Source organism: Carya illinoinensis, chromosome 11, assembly GCF_018687715.1.
Source record: "Carya illinoinensis cultivar Pawnee chromosome 11, C.illinoinensisPawnee_v1, whole genome shotgun sequence".
Taxonomy (NCBI): Eukaryota; Viridiplantae; Streptophyta; class Magnoliopsida; order Fagales; family Juglandaceae; genus Carya; species Carya illinoinensis.
The window spans coordinates 16,180,644-16,199,832 of NC_056762.1; the positions used below are offsets into that span (position 1 = coordinate 16,180,644).

The following is a 19,189-nucleotide window of genomic DNA, read 5'->3' on the forward strand; positions in this document are numbered from 1 at the left end:
ATAAAATTGTTATAATTTCAATTTCAATATTTTTCTTATTTGGATTGTAATTTTGGACTTGTAGTTAGTTTTATAATTTTTATAGATATTGTGATTTTAACATTTATATAAAATTATGCTAAATTTAATCAGGCTAAACGGGTTAATTTCAGGCATATTCAACCCATTTACATAAACAGTTTGAAACGGGTCGTATTGTGTCGTGTTAACCTATTTCGTAATATTCACTAATGGGTCCAAACGAGTTGACACGACATGACCTGTTATGTTAATGGGTCATGTTAGGGTTTGAGATTTTGACACGATAAGTTTGACGAGTCAAGTTAGGGTTGACTTATATAGTATAATATACATGCTCTGACACGACACGAACATGACCCGTTATCACGATCTGACACCCCTACTTTTTTCTAGTGGCTATCCTTAATAGAATATTGATTTCATTAGGGCAGCTCAAGACTAGAGTTGGAGGAGATCACAAAGTTCTATGCAGAACTATATTCCGTGCATATGATAGAGGGCACCATGGATCGGATGATTTGGAGCCCTTCCACGAAAGGTAAATTCACTGTCAAATCACTCCACAGAGTTTTAACGAGTCCAGGTATGCCCACATTTCTATCGAAGAGCATTTGGCAGACGAAAGCTCCTTCCAAAGCTGCCTTTTTCGTTTGGACAGCAGCATTGAGCAATATTCTCACCATAGATAACTTAAGGAAACATCGGATAATGGTGTTGGATTGGTGTTACATGCGTAAGAAAGAGGCTGAACCAGTAGACCATATGTTTCTACACTGCAAGGTGGTGAAGACCTTGTGGGACTATTTTTTTTTACAAGACTTGGCGTATCGTGGGTGATGCCTTTTAGATTGGTGGATTTTCTAGCTAGCTGGAGAGGTCTCCGAGGGAATTCACAAGTCACAACAATCTGGAAAATGGTCCCTATTTGCATGTGTTGGTGTATATGGCGGGAACAAAATGATAGAAGCTTCAAAAATTGCGAGAAGGCAATGGAGGAGCAGAAAATCTTTTTCTTTAAAACATTGTTCTCATGGGTAGGGGCCATTGTTTGTAACGGACCAAGTGTCCATGACTTTTTACTATCAGTTGTAAACTCTAGTTAGGTATTTATCATGTATACTCCCTGTATACTTGGATTTTGCCTACTTTTATGAATAAAATACTTTGATTACCAATCAAAAAATAAATTTATCTACCCCTAGTTCCTCATTAGATGTATTTTCTTGTATATGTCCTGAGTACTTGAGTTATGCCTGTTTTTCATATTAATAAAATCTGTTTTATTTATAAAAAGAGAAATAGTGACACTCAATCCCAACACTTTTTAACTTTTCACTTCTTAAAGAAATAAATACTCAACCCCACCAAGTTCCCAGAGAATATAATCTGCGTTCCATATTACACTTCAAAACTAACCCAAATGTCTTTTTGTATTTCACCTGAAAATACTTCATCTCTCATTGCAATTTAGGGCTTATATGATTTGAGTATAGGTTGGATTTTGTAATGCAGTCAAAAAGTTATGCTTTAATTCCAGCAAATTTAAAGGCTCGTTTGGACACATAGAATATCTTTAAATATCTATGAATAGTAGTGAAGTGGTTTGTGAATAGTGGTGAAATTGTTTGAGTTAAGATGTTTTATTGGGTTTCAAGAAATAAGAGAGAAAAAGTTAAAAAAAATATATTATAAAGTTAAAATATTGTTTGAATATTATTTTTTTTTAGAAATTCAAAAAAGGTTTATTGTTTTTTGTGTTTTATTTGGAAGTTTTTTTATAAGTAAAAATTGAAGATTTGAAATTGAAAAGTGTTTTGTGTTCAAGTGTTTTGTGCTCAAGGCACTTTTTATAATTTCACCAAACTTACTGTTTTTTCTTCAAAAGAACTTTTACTCATGATTCAAGCTCTCAAACTCAAAACCAAACAAGTACTAAAAAGGGAACCATAAAAAGTGGTCGAAAGTAATGACCACTAGGAGCTGCAAAAAGAAGTCCAGAGGCAAACCTGTGGTCCCCATAGCTATACCAAGAGCCCTTCTTCACCACAATATCCATCATCTCAGCACAATCCAAAATGCAACCCTGCAAGAGAAATCAATGTCAAGAGTGTAATTTCAACTCTCGGGGGGCAACAAAGTTCAATGTTGTGTTACCGACCAATTTGCCCACTCCCTCTCCGAAGATGATTTCAAATTCGGCTTGCTTGTATGGCCTTGACACCTACACCAATTAGTGAAATGAGAATCTTTTTAAACATGAGTAGATATCAATCAAAAGCACCCAACTATGATATATCAAACAAATTAAAAAAATATAGATACGAGCTTGTTCAATAAAATATGTAAATGTCAGCAAAGCTTGTGAAGTAGCCACAGAAACAGAATAACTGCAGGCACCTTCAAGTACATGGCCAAGTATCAAGGAAAGTATTAGTCAACTTAAAAAGGTGCAATCCGTTTAGATAAGATCTTTGTAGGATTTTTTTTATAAGCAATATTTTTAAAGAATGATTAAACTTTCAAGAGAGCAATAGCTTTGCTTAGCAGGCCCTGGCTTCAGAAAGACATTTAAAGCAATCTAGCCAAAATATGATATAAATATTGGCCACCAAAACTGTCATCCAATTCTTCCATATTATAGGTCTTTTCAATATAGCAGTGTAAATTTAAGTACAAAGAACTTCAAGAAATAGAATATGGTTGATAAAAAGTAAAAAATTATTCATCATCTTATGTAACGGCAGCAATCCATATAACTTATAAAAGAACAAAAAAGGAGCAACAATCCATTATTATAATTCAAGTGATCTCTCTCTCTCTCTCTCTCTCTCAACAAGACAAGTGAACCTCAGAAACATTATTATTATTATTATTATTATTATTATTATTATTATTATTATTATTATTATTTTATCGGTAACCTCAGAAACATTATACAGTATTTTCTTCTTCTTTTTTCATTCTAGCTGGATACAAAATCCTCATACAATTTTGAGTCCGATCTACTTTACCTTGCTCTTTTGCACTCTTACACGAACCCGAAGCCCAATTTCTTCATCTCCTTTAACCTAAAGCAGAAAAAACGGATGCATGTTGAATGCTCCCTAAAGATGAAGTTTGAAGAAATGATCTCATCACATAGCAATCATTAAGGAGTCGTTGCTTACAGACTTTATCTTCCCAGTAGGACGTATCTCAAGCCGAAGAGAGGCAAAGAACTTTAATGCTATTCCTCCACTTGTCACTTCTGGGTTCCCATAGTAAACACCAATCTTACAAATCCCAAAAGAACAATTTATTATTCTCTGGAAGGAGAAATAATTTGACTTCAACAAAAAAATATTGTAGCAGAAAACTAAAGGTCCAATGTAAATTAATACATGAGCAATAGCTGAGACACAATTCAGTCAATTGGAGTTAGGCCTGCTAATGAAATAACAAAATAATCTACCATATATAGAGGCTAAAAAGGAAAACTTTTAAATTATAACTAAACAATAGAAGTACCTTATGTCTTATTTGATTCAAAAAAATAAGAGTACAACCAGCTTTCGAGGCATTTCCTGACATCTTACGCAAAGCTTGGCTCATAAGACGTGCTTGCAAACCCATTTGCTGCATCCCAATCTCCCCCTATTTGATGAAGAATACAAGTCAGACATGGCCAACCTTGTCAGATAAAAGCCTAAAAGAACAGAAAGAGATGATAGCCTACTTCAATCTCTGCCCGTGGAGTGAGAGCCGAGACAGAATCAACACAGATAAGATCTATGGCACCAGATCTGCACATACGATCTGCAACTGAGATGAGAAACTCGAGAAGTCAAGCATCTATATCAGGCACAAGTGTAATGAATTCTATTAACATTACTGGTTCAATATTTTTTTTTTTATAAGTAACATTATTGGTTCCATATTGAAGAGTGCCAGAATGATCGGATCGATTATCAAACCACATAGACACAGAATATATTACTCTCAAGTGCCATCTCGCCATGATCAGGTTGACAGACAATCAAATTCTCTACATCCACTCCCAAAGCTTTAGAATATGCTGGATCAAAAGCATGCTCCGCATCAACAAGCATTGCATTTCCTCCCAGGTTCTGCATATTTTGGAAATGAAAAGCTATGTACTGGACTCATCTCATTATCACAAACAATATTTAATATGAAGTGCCTCATATGCCAAATGAAATAAAAATTCAGAAGTGAAGTTCAGAAAGAAACAATACCTGCACTTCTGCAATTGCATGGAGTGCCAAAGTGGTTTTTCCACTACTTTCAGGACCATATATCTGGAAAGAAATATGGCAGATTATCCAAGTTATCCAATCTCTTAAGGACCCACCACAAATCATGATAGGAGTAGAGCAAATTAAGTAGCACACTCAATTTTGTTTTGTTTTGTTTCCTTCTCTTTTGCATATCCCAACCAGATTCAGCTGCTCATATAACTTTCGTATGGTCTGTAGAATATTGTATTGTACAAGATTCTGTTGATTCAAGAGTAGTCTGCGAATCATAGCCTGAATCTAAAAAGACTAACACACAGGTACAGTATAACAACTCAGACCGTGAAGATGTTGGTATTTTTGGATAGTGAGAAGTGTTGAGAAGAGTGGTGAATAGTAGTGAAAAAGTAATAATAGAATATTGAATAATAATGAATAGTAGTAAAAAGTAGGTGAAAAGTAATAATAAAGTAATAAATAGTAGTGGAGTATTTTGAGAAACCTGAGGTATTCTTAGTACCCAAACCTAGCCTTAACCTATCTTATGTATTGTGAAAGAAGAATTATTAAATATACAAACTTTCTTCATAAGTCATGCCTATCTTTATCACATACAAGTTGATACTTTGAGAAATGCATTCCGATATACTGCGCCTAAAAGTTAAAAAAACATGTGCTACTTTTTACCACAAATACTCCTATAACATATGGGTTCTAATTTAGGGACTAGATTATTATTACTATAATTATTAGTATCTCTATTATTATTGAAAAATTTATTAATTAGATGGTGATTTTATTTGAGTGGGATTCTCCTCCCTCACACCTCTATTCTCTCAAGGAAAGATTTTCCCTAACTGAAGTTTCCTAATGGTTACACGGCTAAACCCTCTTATATTCCCTCTGTTTCCTAAACCTTCCCAATAAGAGCCGCAGCCAAAACTCTCACAGCCAAACCCATTCTCACAGCAAACCCAAAAGTACAGCAACCCTCTCTTTTCTTTCATCCTCAACCAGCGGTAAACATCAAACAAGAGCCACTGTAGCATTTCTTCAGAAAGCCAAGAAGCCCATCCAGCTGGAAACCTTCACTGGGACCATCACAGAGCACGCCGACGGGAAAGGCGGAACACCACTCGGTAGCCACAGAAACTGCCAACCCAGCCACTGAGTTCAGACACACGACCTTCTCTCGTGTTTACAATTTGCTCCTCCCCCCTCGAAACTCCGCCACTATGGTTCTCGCCTCGGCTTAGATTATGTTATGCAATGCTTATGCTTTGTTATGTTACGTAAAACTTATGTCAATATGCCATTTTTAATCATATGCCATGCATATGAGTACGACATGTCATGAAAGTCATGAAGTCAACATGTTCACACACATTATAAAGATAAATAAGAAGTCATGTGAACGATAAGTAAGCTTTAAAATTGGCCTTATGTTATGGGTGGATGTGCACAAGGATCTTTAGGGGAAGTTGTGGCGTACAATAAATAAGGAACAAAACGGGAAATTTTGGAAATAGAGATGTTGAGGAATCTGGAGAAAGAGTCTCATTAGTTGTATTTCATTCTCATGCATTTACTTATTTAAGTTAAATATCTGTCATTCCATATCCTCATGAGCATGGTCTCAGGGTTAACTTGCCGAAATTTTATAATTTCACTATGGTAGTCTCACACTAAGGCACCAATCATCAAAACCATAGATTTTGCAAACCAGTTTGATAAGGGAGGGTTTGAGCAAGACGTCCAGCCGCATGAGGATGAGTGATGAGGGTGCCATGGTCATTAGCTAGTGGACCACTTATTAGTCATTTACTTTCTTGTTTTATTTACCTCGATGGGTAGAACAATTATTTAAATTTCTGATTGATTCCATGGACAGGTAATGATACATGGTACTTATGGATGTAATTGTGACTTGTGGAGATGTTACTGAAACGGTATTATAAGGTTTAAAATTATTCTCTGGTGCTAAGTTTCTTAGACATTTTACTTATCCACTGCAAACTGTTCATACCATTAGCAACATGCTGATACATGCATATTACTGTCATGATCCTATGGGGTGTGTAACCCAATGTTACATAACCTGACATCTTGACTACACATCAAAACACAAGCAGAAGGTCAGAAGCATCACACTTGAGCCTCCCTTGGGGGCATTTAAATTATATTAATAAGAATAGGCTTAGCCTAGGTACACAAGGGGTGTACGGGAGTTATAACTTCATATCCTTTCTTTATTACTAATTCAGTTGCAAAGAGATTAGGAAAACTTCAGTTGTGTAGTGGAAGCATGGGCAACTTAAGTATCGTTTGAGGGATGGTGTGGTTTCATGTTCAAATTGGAGGATCAGTAACCAAGGGCACTAATAATGATACAGGATAAAAATAAAAATAAATAAAAAAGATACATGGAAATATCTTAAAAAACTAGAATACAACATTAGAGAATATTTTTTTCTTGATAAGATACAACATCACGAGAATATTAATGAAGCAACATATAAATATATAATTTACGAAACTATTAAATGGACTAATTGAACAAAAATAATGGCATAACCATCATGGAGTAATTTTATACGAATGCAACCCATCTTGTCGATTATCCAATTGTTTACAATTTTCATTTCGACCATATAGATTTTAATGGCTAATTCTGCAAGTTCATTTTCTTAATAAATAATGAAATTTTATAATTAATGATAAATAATTTCAATATACATATGCTTATTTTTTATTATATGATATATAAAAAAAACCAAAAAAAATATAAGAGATGTATAAACAATAGAACTTATTTAGAATGTATAAATCAAATTTAACATTTGTTTTACATAATTGCAACAAAAGCATGATAATACCATCACTCAACCAAGGAAGGAAAGAGGAGGGGGATGGGGAAAGTGGCAGGGAGAAGGGAGCAATATAGTAATAGAGTGTCCTCATGGTTGAGTTTTGTGGAAGATAATTAGGAATAGATGGGACTCTTTCCTGCACTGCATATCCTTTAAAGTAGGTGATAAGGGTAAGGATTTAGTTTGGTGGGACCTGTGGTATGTTAGTGTTCAAATAGGATAAATTGTTCTACAGCTAAAAAAGAAAGGTCCCACAAAGTAAACATAAAACAAGATTGAGTATTCAAGTAGTCAAGTAGCTTGTCAATATAGGGGAGAGAAGAAAAAAGAAAAAGCAGCTGTCCTTATAAAGAAGTCTGTCAACATAATATGTGCACCGTATTGGCAACTGTTCTCTCTCAAAAAGGATTAAATTATCCAAATACATTATTGCAGTTGAAGAATAGTCTCTTACCACCCTGTTCAACAGGCATGCGGGATATTGTATTAAACAAATCAAAGAAACATCTAAACAGACAAGAAGCAAGGCATGTTTAAACAAACCAGTTTCTTATTGGAAGCAAAGCATGTTTGACCCATGCAAATGTGAAGAAGAAATTAGGGAGGAAGCATGAGTAATGCAAAGAGGTAATACCTCTACAATTCTCCCTTTTGGAAGGCCGCCCCCTAAGGCAAAGTCTAAAGTCAAACAGCCACTGGGAAATGTTTCACTGCAATGAACAAACATTACAGAGCTCATACGGTCAAAATCCTACAAGTGGACCTGGTGCAGCCACAAAGCTACTTCCAGAAATTTAACCCCACTAAAACAAAAAAAAAAAAAACAAAAAACAAATAAGTGCCAAAGAAAGGAGCTAAACTAAATTTTAGTGGCAGGAGAAATACATACACCAATGCGCCACCAGCACTGCCTAATCTTGTAACACTTCCTTTTCCAAATGAGTTATTTATATCATTCATCGCTGCTTCCAGTGCTTTTTGCTGGGGAAAAAAGTAACAATGTTAGATCTACCCTATTTATGGCCAAGTGAATCATGATGCTGTTTAGCATCCTAAAAGTAATTTCTGGTTCATGGTCAAAGTCCTCAACTACAAAGGTTGTGTTAAGGATAACAAGGCTCAAATCAGAACACATTCCATGATAAAACATAAACCAAAGCAAGAAATAGATTTCAAAATCCCTAAATGCAGAGCATAAATTCTAAATATGGGAAATAAACATATTCTAATTTCAGCATAGCAGTCCTATAATACTCAGACTTGTAAACGTTAGGTGCAGGTACCTCTGCAAGTGTGGGATTCAATTGTGTTCTCAAAATTATTTGCCACACAGTTGCAAGTGTCTGCCAGCCAAATCTTCATGTTGTCCCTTTTTTTTTTTTTTTTGATAATTAATAAGAGTTTTATTACCATAAATAGACATAGGCCAAGTACATAGGACGTATACAAGAGGAAATACCTAAATATAGCAACTAAAAAGCTAGAAAAAAGAAAAACTCCAACACATCATCACCATTCATAACATTAGCCTTGGGCCAAAGACAGAGTATTAAAGAAAAATTCCCTAATTTCATCCGACGATCGTTCTTTGTCTTCAAAACATCTCCCATTCCTTTCTAGCCATAGACACCACATCAAGCACAAAGAAATCATGTTCCAAATGGCTGCAAAAGGTTGACTCCACCCAGCATACCTCCAACAAGCTAGTAAATTCACCACATGCTTTGGCATCACCCAAGAAATACCCATCCTACCAAAAATGACATTCCACAAACTTTTAGCCACCTCACAATGGAGGAACAAGTGATTAACTGATTCGCCATCTTTCTTGCACATAGAACACCAGTCAACGACACAAAGACCACACTTTCTTAGATTCTCAGTGTTACGAGTTAATTACGGAGAGAATTATGGGATTAGTTTTGTGGTTGTAAATTAGGTAGAATTAGTCGTAAATTAGGTAGCCAACTGCTGTAAATAGTTGACATACGTGAGCATCCTATGTATATATAATTTCTATACAAATGAAAGAAATCCGAGAGAAAGGGTATTGAGACCAAAACTGACACTCAGTAGTCAGAATTTTATTATGAGACACCAGCCAACAGGAGAATGATACCTTAATTGGCACTTTAACTTTCCAAAAACCTTTCCAGGGGAAATCACATACACCTTGGCAGTTTAAAGCATTATAAAAGGAATGAACTGAGAAGCTGAAATTTTTTTCATGAATCCACAACAATCTGTCAGCACTTCCTTGGACAATTTTCAACTCATATAATCTGCTGAAAAAATCCGATATTACATAAACTTCCCAATCGTTTATATTTCTCACAAAGTCAACAGTCCATTGAATTCTATTATTCAAAAAGAGAATGAATCAGCCACAGTTGCATCTTGCTGCCTTGCAAACAGAAAAAGTGAAGGAAATTCATCCTTGAGAGTTAACTCTCCAAACCAATTATCATGCCAAAAGTGTATTCTTGATTCATCCCCCACCTTAAATTTGATATGTTTAACATACTCCCCCCAGCCCATTTGAATTGACTCCCATAAGCTCCTTTAACTTCATTTGAACAACAACTACCCCGCATACCCCATATTTAACATCTATTACATTTCTCCATGATGCATCTCTTTTCAAGATGATATCTCCATAACCATTTCCCACAAAGAGCTTTATCACAAAGCCTCAAGTTGCGCACGCCCAAACCACCATTTGAAATCGGTTGACAGACCTTATCCCAATTCATCAAATGAAATTTATATTCCTCTCCTTACCTCCCCACAAGAAATTCATATAGATCTTTTCAATTTTCATAGAAACCCCAACTGGTAGGGGAAAGAGAAAGGAAATAGGTTGGAAGATTGGACAGTGTACTCCTAATTAAAGTGATTCTACCCCCTTTAGACAAATATAATTTTTTCCAGTTGGCTAACCTCCTCTCAATCTTCTCAATCACACCTTCTCAAATTGAAACAGATTTATGCAAGGACTCAAGGGAAGACCAAGATACGTCATAGGCAGAGACGATATTTTACACCCCAAAATATTAGCCAAATCTGAAATATTTGACACCGAGCCCACCGGAACAATTTCAGACTTGGATAAGTTAATTCTCAATCCTAACACAGCTTCAAAACATAGCAAAAAGAGCTCTTAAGGACCAAAGTTGTTCTTGATTTGCTTCACTGAAAATTGAAGTGTCATTGGCAAAAAGAAGATGAGAAATAATCACACTACTCCGACAATAACAGCTTACTTCAAAGCCTGACAAAAAACTGCCTCCCACCGCCACTTCAATCATTCTACTCAATGCATCCATGACAAGAATAAAGAGGAAATGAGATATCGGATCTCCTTGTCTCAAACCACGTGAACTATTGAAGAAACTGTTGGAAAATAGATAATTGATTCCCTCAATTTTTGGTACGTTAGGAAACCTATATATTTGTATCTTCAACTTCCCTAGGATTAGGGGATAACCATTAAGGAATCCTACTGATATAGAAACCTGTTTTAGGAAGGAAAGTTTCATATTTTATTTTCCTTGTAATTAGCTCTGTAGATCAGCCATATAATCGAATATATATAGTCTGTGTAAAGGCTACAATCAGAATAATACAATTGATTCATTTTTCCCACAGAAACCAACCGGGTTACCATGTTGTATCTTGTTGTGCCTTGTCAAGGTGAAGTGCAGGATCCAAGCAGAATAGTTAATCTTTAGAGGTTTTAAAATATAAGACCTTTACAGTGACAAACTTATTCATTCTTGAATGCATAACCATGTAACCCATCTTTCATCCATCAAACGACAAGCACACCAAGCCCCAATTTGTCTAAAAGATAGTCTATGTCTTGATTCTGTCCTCGTATTATCTGCTCTAATCAAATGAAAGGTTCACAAATACAAATTTTTGGACATGCGAGAATATGAATCAAGCTTGTTAAATGTCCTAACCACCAACATAAAAAAGAGAAAGAAATCCAATCATCTATTGATATCGAGTTTTACACTTGTACTAATGCAAACCGCAAAGTCAAAACCATGCTTTAGGCACTAATAACTACAAAACTAGAAGATAAAAAGTAAGCCATGTAAGAATTATAGGAACTGCCTTCCATGATATTGCAGGATGAGAAGTAAAGAAGATCAAGATCATAGGGCCATAACAAAACTAGTATTGAGCAAATCTATTTTATAACTTGGTTTAGTACTCATAATATCACGACAGTTAATCCTACAATGCGGCAGAGAGGTGTCAGAAGGCCATCAACTATTATGAACTTACTTTTTGTCTTGAAGAAAATCAATGAACCATGAACTCGCCAGAACTAATATTTACCATAATGCATACTTAAATCTTCCTCTGGCATACTTCATATGTATTTACGTCACACAATTTTCATTTTTCAATGGCATTTTTTATTACTTAAAAGAGACTTTACTTGCTGCCTGCTTTCTATATATCTGGTCTGAGGATAGCTCAAAATCAAAATGCTTAGAAGCAAAACTAGCATCCTTCAAGAAATAATAGCAACCAATGAAACATGTAGGGCTGTGTAAAACCTCCAGCAGCTCAGACTCCGGCCAATATCTGCTCCATCACCAACTCCGACGGAGTCAGTGTAGTTGGAATCAGAGTGAATCCAAAATTTAATGTCTGAGTCAAAATCAGAGCAGACGTCAGCTTTGACATCCGAACTCTGACTCTTGACAGAATTTTTTTTTCTTGCATTGGAACTCCTCTCCTGCACTGTACTGTTGATTCTTTATGCTGCATCAGAGATGTCTTTTGTCTTTTGGCATTCTGAAAACACAGTGGAGAGATGCATTTTGTCTTTTCCTTGATTTTCATTTATTGCTTTAATTTTATAGGGCTGCTGCTTTAGCCTTTAGTTTTATTTTATTAATACTAAACAGTTTTATTGATATATACTTGAAACTTGAAGTCTCTTTCTTTCTTTTATCTTCACTCTCTTGCAGACCTCTCTCCACTCTCATTAAACTACTTTCTGTTCCATCCCCTTCATTTTCTTCATTGACAGAGGAATACCGAATACCTGCACGCACACTCAAAGCAGAACCCCAGACCCACTCCTTCAGACACATACATCACTCCCACTCTCTCTGCCATACCATACCCGGTACCAATCTCCACCACTCACTCCTATTCATCAACGGCTTTATTTTTTCATTTTCAACTGATTTCATTTTTTTCATTAATTCCTTCCATTAATTACTTTTTGGGACAGATCTCTCAGTGTTCACCTCATCTCTTCAGCACTAACTCTCCTCCTTTTTCAGTTTTCATTTTCTGTTTCTGTCGACCCATCTTCCAAACAGACAAATGCATGGTGGAAAGTCTCCCGCACACAAGGAGATGCTGCTGATAGATGTCCACCAACAGAAACGCGCCAACTAATCCATCTCTCTCTCTCTCTCTCTCTCTCTCTCTCTCTCTCTCTCTCTCTCTCTGTGTGGCTCCAACCCTCTGACTCTGGCAACTCCCATCAGAGTAGGAGGTGGACTTACCCCAAGGAACATGGTATACTAGTAACCCAGTGTAATAAAATTTTCCAATTCATGCATTAAGTGGGTTTGTTTCTTGTGTTGCAGATCGGCTCAAATTGCAATATCTAATTCCAGCAAAGACTATGCCATTGTAGAACAGAACCAATATCTAATTTCGCAAGGTTCTCTTTGAATATCTTAAATATCATAGCAGAGTCATAAACCTAATAAGCGTCAAGGAATGAAGAAAAAAAATAAAAAGGTTCAGCCCAGCTTGTTCATTTTTTGTCTGATAGGAAATAGAATAATGGTGAACCCCTAAGAAACATTGCTTTATGAGGTGTTCTTTACTCCCTTGACAGCCTAATTGGGATATGTCAGGTATGATGATAGTCAAAAGCTTGACTATCAGATTAGGTGCAGCACCAGATCCAATGACAATAAGAATCAATGGACCACAGCCTATGAGTAAGTTTTAGTCTTTAAAAAAAAAATCTCCAGTGCATGAGTCAAGGTGGAAATGTTTTTTGCAGTGCAGCTAGATTCACAGGGAAATTATGATTATGAATATCACATCAACAGAAAGACCTAAGCATCTCTAACTCCACCAAAAAGCAGTTTTGATCTATATGATACACAAATCAGGCAAACTTTAATATAAATCTGGCATGCACAACATATAAAATGCCAATTGCATACTGTGAGCTATGCAATCCCGGAGTTCACCTCTTCCTCAAAAGGCTATCATCAAGGTCTCCATTCTAGCCATATAAAACCGCCTTTTTGAAGTGACTCAATATATTTTGATAGGTGATTTCTACGTAATAGTGCAAAATCTTAGCCCGAGTATACAAGAGAAACGGCTCACTAGAAACGGGAAGTCATACGATTAAAAAAGTGCTCCGTAAAATAGCGATCCCAAAAAGTTATTGGACATTAACAAGAAAGATTGACAATCAACGTACAACACGCGCACACATACAACACAGCACCGATGTATCCGCACTGATAGAATGAAGCACGTAAATAAATATTTCTACTCCGTCAGCCAACAATTCCACTGAAAAGTAGGGAAAAACATATTAACGTGCAAAAAAATAGTAAAAATCGTAACTTTTCAGCTCCAAAAACAAAACAAAAGTTTGCTAATGCTGTTTCGATAGGGTCAGGAGACATAAATAATAAAGTTAAGAGTGTTAGAGATAAATTTATTTAATTTCTATTACAAAGAACAACAACAAAAAGGGTCCAACTAAATCAAAAGCTTCGACAGAAGAAAGCATGGAACGAGATATAATTGCACTGAAGAGCTTGAAGAAGGAGACGAAAGAGAAGCAGACCCGGTCGATGAAGCGGGGGTCGAAGTCGGCAGAGAGAGCACCATTTGCTTTTCCATCGAACTCACTACGAATTCTGAGTTGCTTAAGCTTGGAGGCAGGAGTTAAAATGCGTGTAGACCAGGATTTAAAGCTGCTCTGAGGGAAAGGATAGAAGAGGAGTAATGTTGATGATGGCCAACGGCATGCTTTTAAAGGGAGAGCGTTGGCATTTAGATATTGAAAGAATAATGAATCCATTATCGTCACAACGACGACTATTGCTGTGATTGCAGCGTTATGCTCTCTCTCGTCATCTGCTAAATCCGCAGATTTTCTTTAGTTTTCGTTTGTTCACGAGTTGCCTGTCTGTTTAAACCCTTGTCTGTAGATGTGGATATTCTCTGTTTCTTCTTTTCCTGGTATAGTTTGCTCTTCTTTGTGGGCAAATCTGTGTCGGCCCAAAAGGAGATATTGGGTTATGCTGGGCCGCTATCGATCCTCGCGCTTGATGAACTTTTTTCTTTTTTTGTCGTCATATATGTCTTTGATGAGGTGATTTAACGGGCTTAGTAGTTTTTTTGTTTTTTTTAAAGGAAAATTACACTTCATTAAAATTCAGAAAAGAGGTATATATGACAAATTGTATGAACAAACAACCAAAGCAACAACATTCTCTAGTATCACTATTATTGTTTTGGCAAGATTATGAGTATAAACATCGTCTAATCTTTTAAAATGTGAAATCTACCACCTAACTAAAGAGGAAGGTCTTGTTTTGGAATCATTAAGAATCATTCTCACTCTATACTATCTAACTAGTTGTTGTTCTAATCCTTTGACAATTGTTAGAAAACCACCATCTATTATGACATATATGTATCCCAGTTCACTAGCCATTTTTGCAACATATAAAGCACCTTAGGCTCCAGCAAGTAAAGGATCAATTAGACTTGGTCTTGAGAGTTTTTTGGTAGCCAACACTCTCCCTTCATGATCACAAGCCACTAGGCCAAAGCCTACTCTTCCTCTTCCTTCACTCAAACTTACATCCCAATTGATTTTGATAACGCCTAAAGGTGGAGGATACTATCTGTCAATCACCTCTGATACCCCTTGAGCAGATACTTTAGATTTTTGTTGGGCAGCTTTATATTCTTCAAGAGATTTCTTTGTTGTCTTGGCCAAAGCAGTAGAGTGAGAAAAGGAGTTTTCACAACATTCATGTGATATAAGGGATTTGCAAGACTACTGAAAATCCACATATCATATATATATATATCCTTTTTGAAAACACTATTGGTTACCATCAGGAGAGAATATTATGACATTAATAGCTCATTTGAATATTTAAAATATCTCAAAATATGTCAATAGTAATAAAATAGTTTGTAAATAGTAGTTAAATAGTTTAAATTAAAATATTTTATTAGATTTTAGAAAATGAGTGTTAAAATAGAGATGGTTTTGATGAATCATACAATTGTAATTTCTATGTATTCAAAACAATACAAAGTAGACCTATATATAGTTTAATATGACCAAAGTAAATAAGTAAATATAATGAAGACCGAAATATTCTAACCTAGCATAATTACAGGAAACTAAGAATATTATAATAATATTCTAAGAATATTAGGTATAATCTAAGATATATTTATATACACTAACATCACCCCTCAAACTCTTGGCGGTGAAGTCAACTGGAGTTTGGAAACAAAATCTTCGAGCTGACCAGGTGGATGTGATTTCATAAAAATGTCAGCAAGATTATCTAGACAAGTGTAACAGGAGGACACCGTGCTGAAGATGATGGTGGATGAAGTAACAATCAATCTTAATATATTTAGTACGCTCGTGGAACACATTATGGTGCGCAATTTGGATGGCACTACAATTTTCACAGTGAATATGAGAACTTATCGATTGAGGAACACACATATCTTTTAGAACCTAGCATAACCACAAAAGTTCAGATGTCATATCAGTGAAGGCACAATACTCAGCCTCAATGCTAGAATGGGCAACAACGAACTATTTCTTACTACGCTATGAAATCAAAGAAGTACCAAGTAAGAAACAATAACCTATGGTGAAGTGATGATTAGTGAGATCACTAGCTCAATCTGCTCAGAATAGGCCTGTAGCTCAATAGATGAGTGTGATGAGAAGTGTAGACCATGAAACAGAGTGCCCTTGATATAGCGTAAAACTCGAAGAACATCAGTAAAATGGGTAGATCAAGGCTCACTCATAAATTGACTAACCAGATGAATAAAATATGAAATGTCACGCCTAGTGACAGTAAGATAAATAAGACTGTCAACTAACTATTGATAAATTGTTGCATCTAAAAGTGGGGAACCATTAGTGGCAAAGAGTTTTGTATTATACTTAAGTGGACTAGGTGCTATCTTGCTATCTGTCAACCCAGCTTTGGAAAGTAAATTAGAGGCATATTTGGCTTGCGTGAGATAATAACCGTTCTAACTTGAGTAACTTCAAGGCCGAGGAAGTAGTTAAGGTGTCCCAAATCCTTCATCTCAAAATTCTAACTAAGAAAAGTTTGAAGATCTCGAATATCAGCAATATCATCACCAATAATTATCATATCATCCACATAGAGAAGAAGAATGATAGTACTTGCACCAGTAGTACAAAGACAAAGTGCAGAATCATAAGAGTTAGAAAGAAAGTTTTGTTGAGAAACCACTAACTAAAGTTTATTGAACCAAACCCAATGAGCTTGTTTAAGCTCATTAAGAGCTCGACGAAGACAACAAACTTTATGTGGAGGATGCTCATATCTAGGTGGAGGCTACATATAAACTTCTTAAATAAGATCACCATTGTGAAAAGCATTTTTAACCATATGAAAGAGTTCCTAACGTCGGATAGTAGCAACTGCATGTAAATATTTGACAGAGGTAAGTCTGGAAACAAAAGCAAAAGTCTCCTCATAGTCAATCATATACTCTTGGGTAAAACTCTTTGCAACAAGTCCAGCCTTGTAGCGTTCAACTGACCCATCTGCTTGAGTCTTGATTTTATAAATTCACTTGCATCCCACTATAGCTTTAACAAGAGGCAAGTTTACCAGATCTCAAGTATATGTTTTGACAAAAGCATCCAATTCATCAAATATAGTTTGTTGCCAAAGAGAGTTAGTACGAGACTCACGATAATTGTGAGGTTTGTAGAGGGTAGCAAGAATAGAGAAACAGTGATAATCACTCAAATGAGTAGGAGGAACTCTTACCCAACTAGAACGATGAGGTTTAGCGAGTTGAAAAGGCTCAGGAATGGACGGTGTTGCAAGTGGTCCATCAAACGCGTCAACTAGATTGGGAGTGGTGTTGGAAGAATGGTCTGAGGAGCTTAGAATCTCTACAGAAAGAGCAATAGGGGGATCAATGAGTATGAGTGAGTGGGTGGAGGAGGAATGAGAAAACGTATATAGGCTAGTAAATAGTTTGTATTCCCAAAACTCCACATGATGAGAGACTCAAAGACATTTGGTGATAGGGTCATAGTAGCGATAACCTTTTTAAGTTAAGTTATAACCAAGAAAACAACACAATAGAGAGTGGGGCTTTGACGAGAAGGAAGAGTAACAAAGCATGCACAACCAAAACTCGAAGTAAGGAGTAGTTAGGAACCATACCATAGAGAAGCTCATAAGGATGAATTTATTATATTTAGGATCCCTAGACCTAGAAAAAAATGTATGTGGTGCCACTGGCAGTCACATGGAAACTCCTAGAATGCCACTTGGTGTTGTGTCATGTTCCTCAGCAAAAGTCCTAACAAGGATCTTTTCCACAATTGTAGCAAATAGGTGGTGGAATTGGAGATTGGTGGTGGTCTCCCCTTAACAATATCCTTTTCATAGGAGTGGCAATATGTGACATGACATATGAACCCAACACAAACACAATACGAAATTAGCGGGTTTGGGTCAAAATGAATTGACCCGTTAAAATGCGATTTATAAACAGGTCAATAATAGGTTAACCTGTTAACACGAAATCAACCATTTTTGACCCGTTTAGAATTTACTTCAAAATTAAAATTTTATTATTGTTAAGTTGTAATATTAGTATTTCTAAGTATGCTTATGTTTTTATTATTTTTATTGTTGGGATTATAATTTTAAACCTATGCACATATTTGTTATTGTATGGTTTGTAATATTGGTTTTATTATATATTAAAATTTGAAAAATATTGATATATATTTTTTAAGATATTGTGGTTATTAATAAATATAATGTAACCAACCACTTATTTTTATCTTAATTGGTCACTAGTCTCAACTTTGCATTTTAAATCTTGAATTTGTGTTTTAAATTTAGCAGATGTTTTTAAAGCGAGTCGAGTATTTTAAAATCCTTGAAATATTTTAAAATTCCAAAATTGTTTTAATGGTGGAAATTTTAGTATTATTGAACAAAGCCTAATTTTCAAGTAATCCTCTTTATATTTTGGAGTCCCAAAAAATAATATAGTTTTAGAAAATCATTTTATTTAAATGATTTTAGTTCTTTAAGAGTATTATTTAAAATTCATTATTTTATTTTATGTTAAAAAATCTATTAACTTAGATGCTTTTATTTCACTTAAGAAATATTTATGAAAAACTCATCATTTTATTTTATGATGAAAAGTATTAGTTTTGGGTCAATATAACAAAGTTGTATGTTTACATTTAGTCTAATTCCCTTTCTTTTTTATTTTCTTTATGTCTTTTCTCCTATTTTTAAGTGTGTAATCACCACCATTGGATCTACGTCAAGAACCCCAAGATGTAGGGTTAGGATTAATTCCCCAAAAGCCGTATGTCTCTCCAATTAAAGTGCATCCCAAGAGTAGAAGGTATACAGTTATTGTATAGTGAGAGCCCTAAGGTTGAATTAACATGGATTAAGGCATTTTATGATCCAAAACTGTAATGTTATGAAACTGGAATGAAAGGGTGAATTATTTACTAAAGAAACTTCCATAGTGGCATGGAAGCAGCCAAGTGACAGATCATTAGCAATGGTTTTGAACCAGATTGCACAAGGGTTTCAAATTACGTATTCCAAATAGTATTTGGTTCTCTTTTTCTCAAAGAGGAATGAAACTGTAAAAATTGTATTTGATGCACATAAATGTAAGCTAATTAACTGAAAGAAATTTGAGAATCGGTTTTCACAGAAATTAGATAGAGAAATTAACGTTTAAGAG

At 35.4% G+C, this 19,189-nt stretch overlaps 1 protein-coding gene across 3 annotated transcripts in view; it reads right to left on the reverse strand.

The window, feature by feature from the left end:
* The window catches only part of LOC122281363 (DNA repair protein recA homolog 1, chloroplastic), a 28,535-nt gene extending 14,175 nt beyond the window's left edge, over positions 1-14,360 (reverse strand). For 2 of the 3 annotated variants that reach the window (XR_006230202.1, XM_043092776.1), the window contains exons 1-11: positions 13,986-14,360; positions 8,016-8,107; positions 7,761-7,836; positions 4,257-4,319; positions 3,998-4,127; positions 3,737-3,822; positions 3,529-3,654; positions 3,189-3,293; positions 3,033-3,089; positions 2,180-2,242; positions 2,028-2,104 (exon numbers count right to left, since the gene is read on the reverse strand). Coding sequence is in view for 2 of the 3 variants with exons in the window: in XM_043092776.1 (XP_042948710.1) it covers positions 2,028-2,104; positions 2,180-2,242; positions 3,033-3,089; positions 3,189-3,293; positions 3,529-3,654; positions 3,737-3,822; positions 3,998-4,127; positions 4,257-4,319; positions 7,761-7,836; positions 8,016-8,107; positions 13,986-14,222 (1,112 nt within the window). In the remaining variant the exon portion in view is untranslated. The remainder of the gene's footprint in view (positions 1-2,027; positions 2,105-2,179; positions 2,243-3,032; positions 3,090-3,188; positions 3,294-3,528; positions 3,655-3,736; positions 3,823-3,997; positions 4,128-4,256; positions 4,320-7,760; positions 7,837-8,015; positions 8,108-13,985) is intronic. The other variant, XM_043092775.1, reaches the window with a different exon arrangement.
* Positions 14,361-19,189: the final 4,829 nt, after the last annotated feature.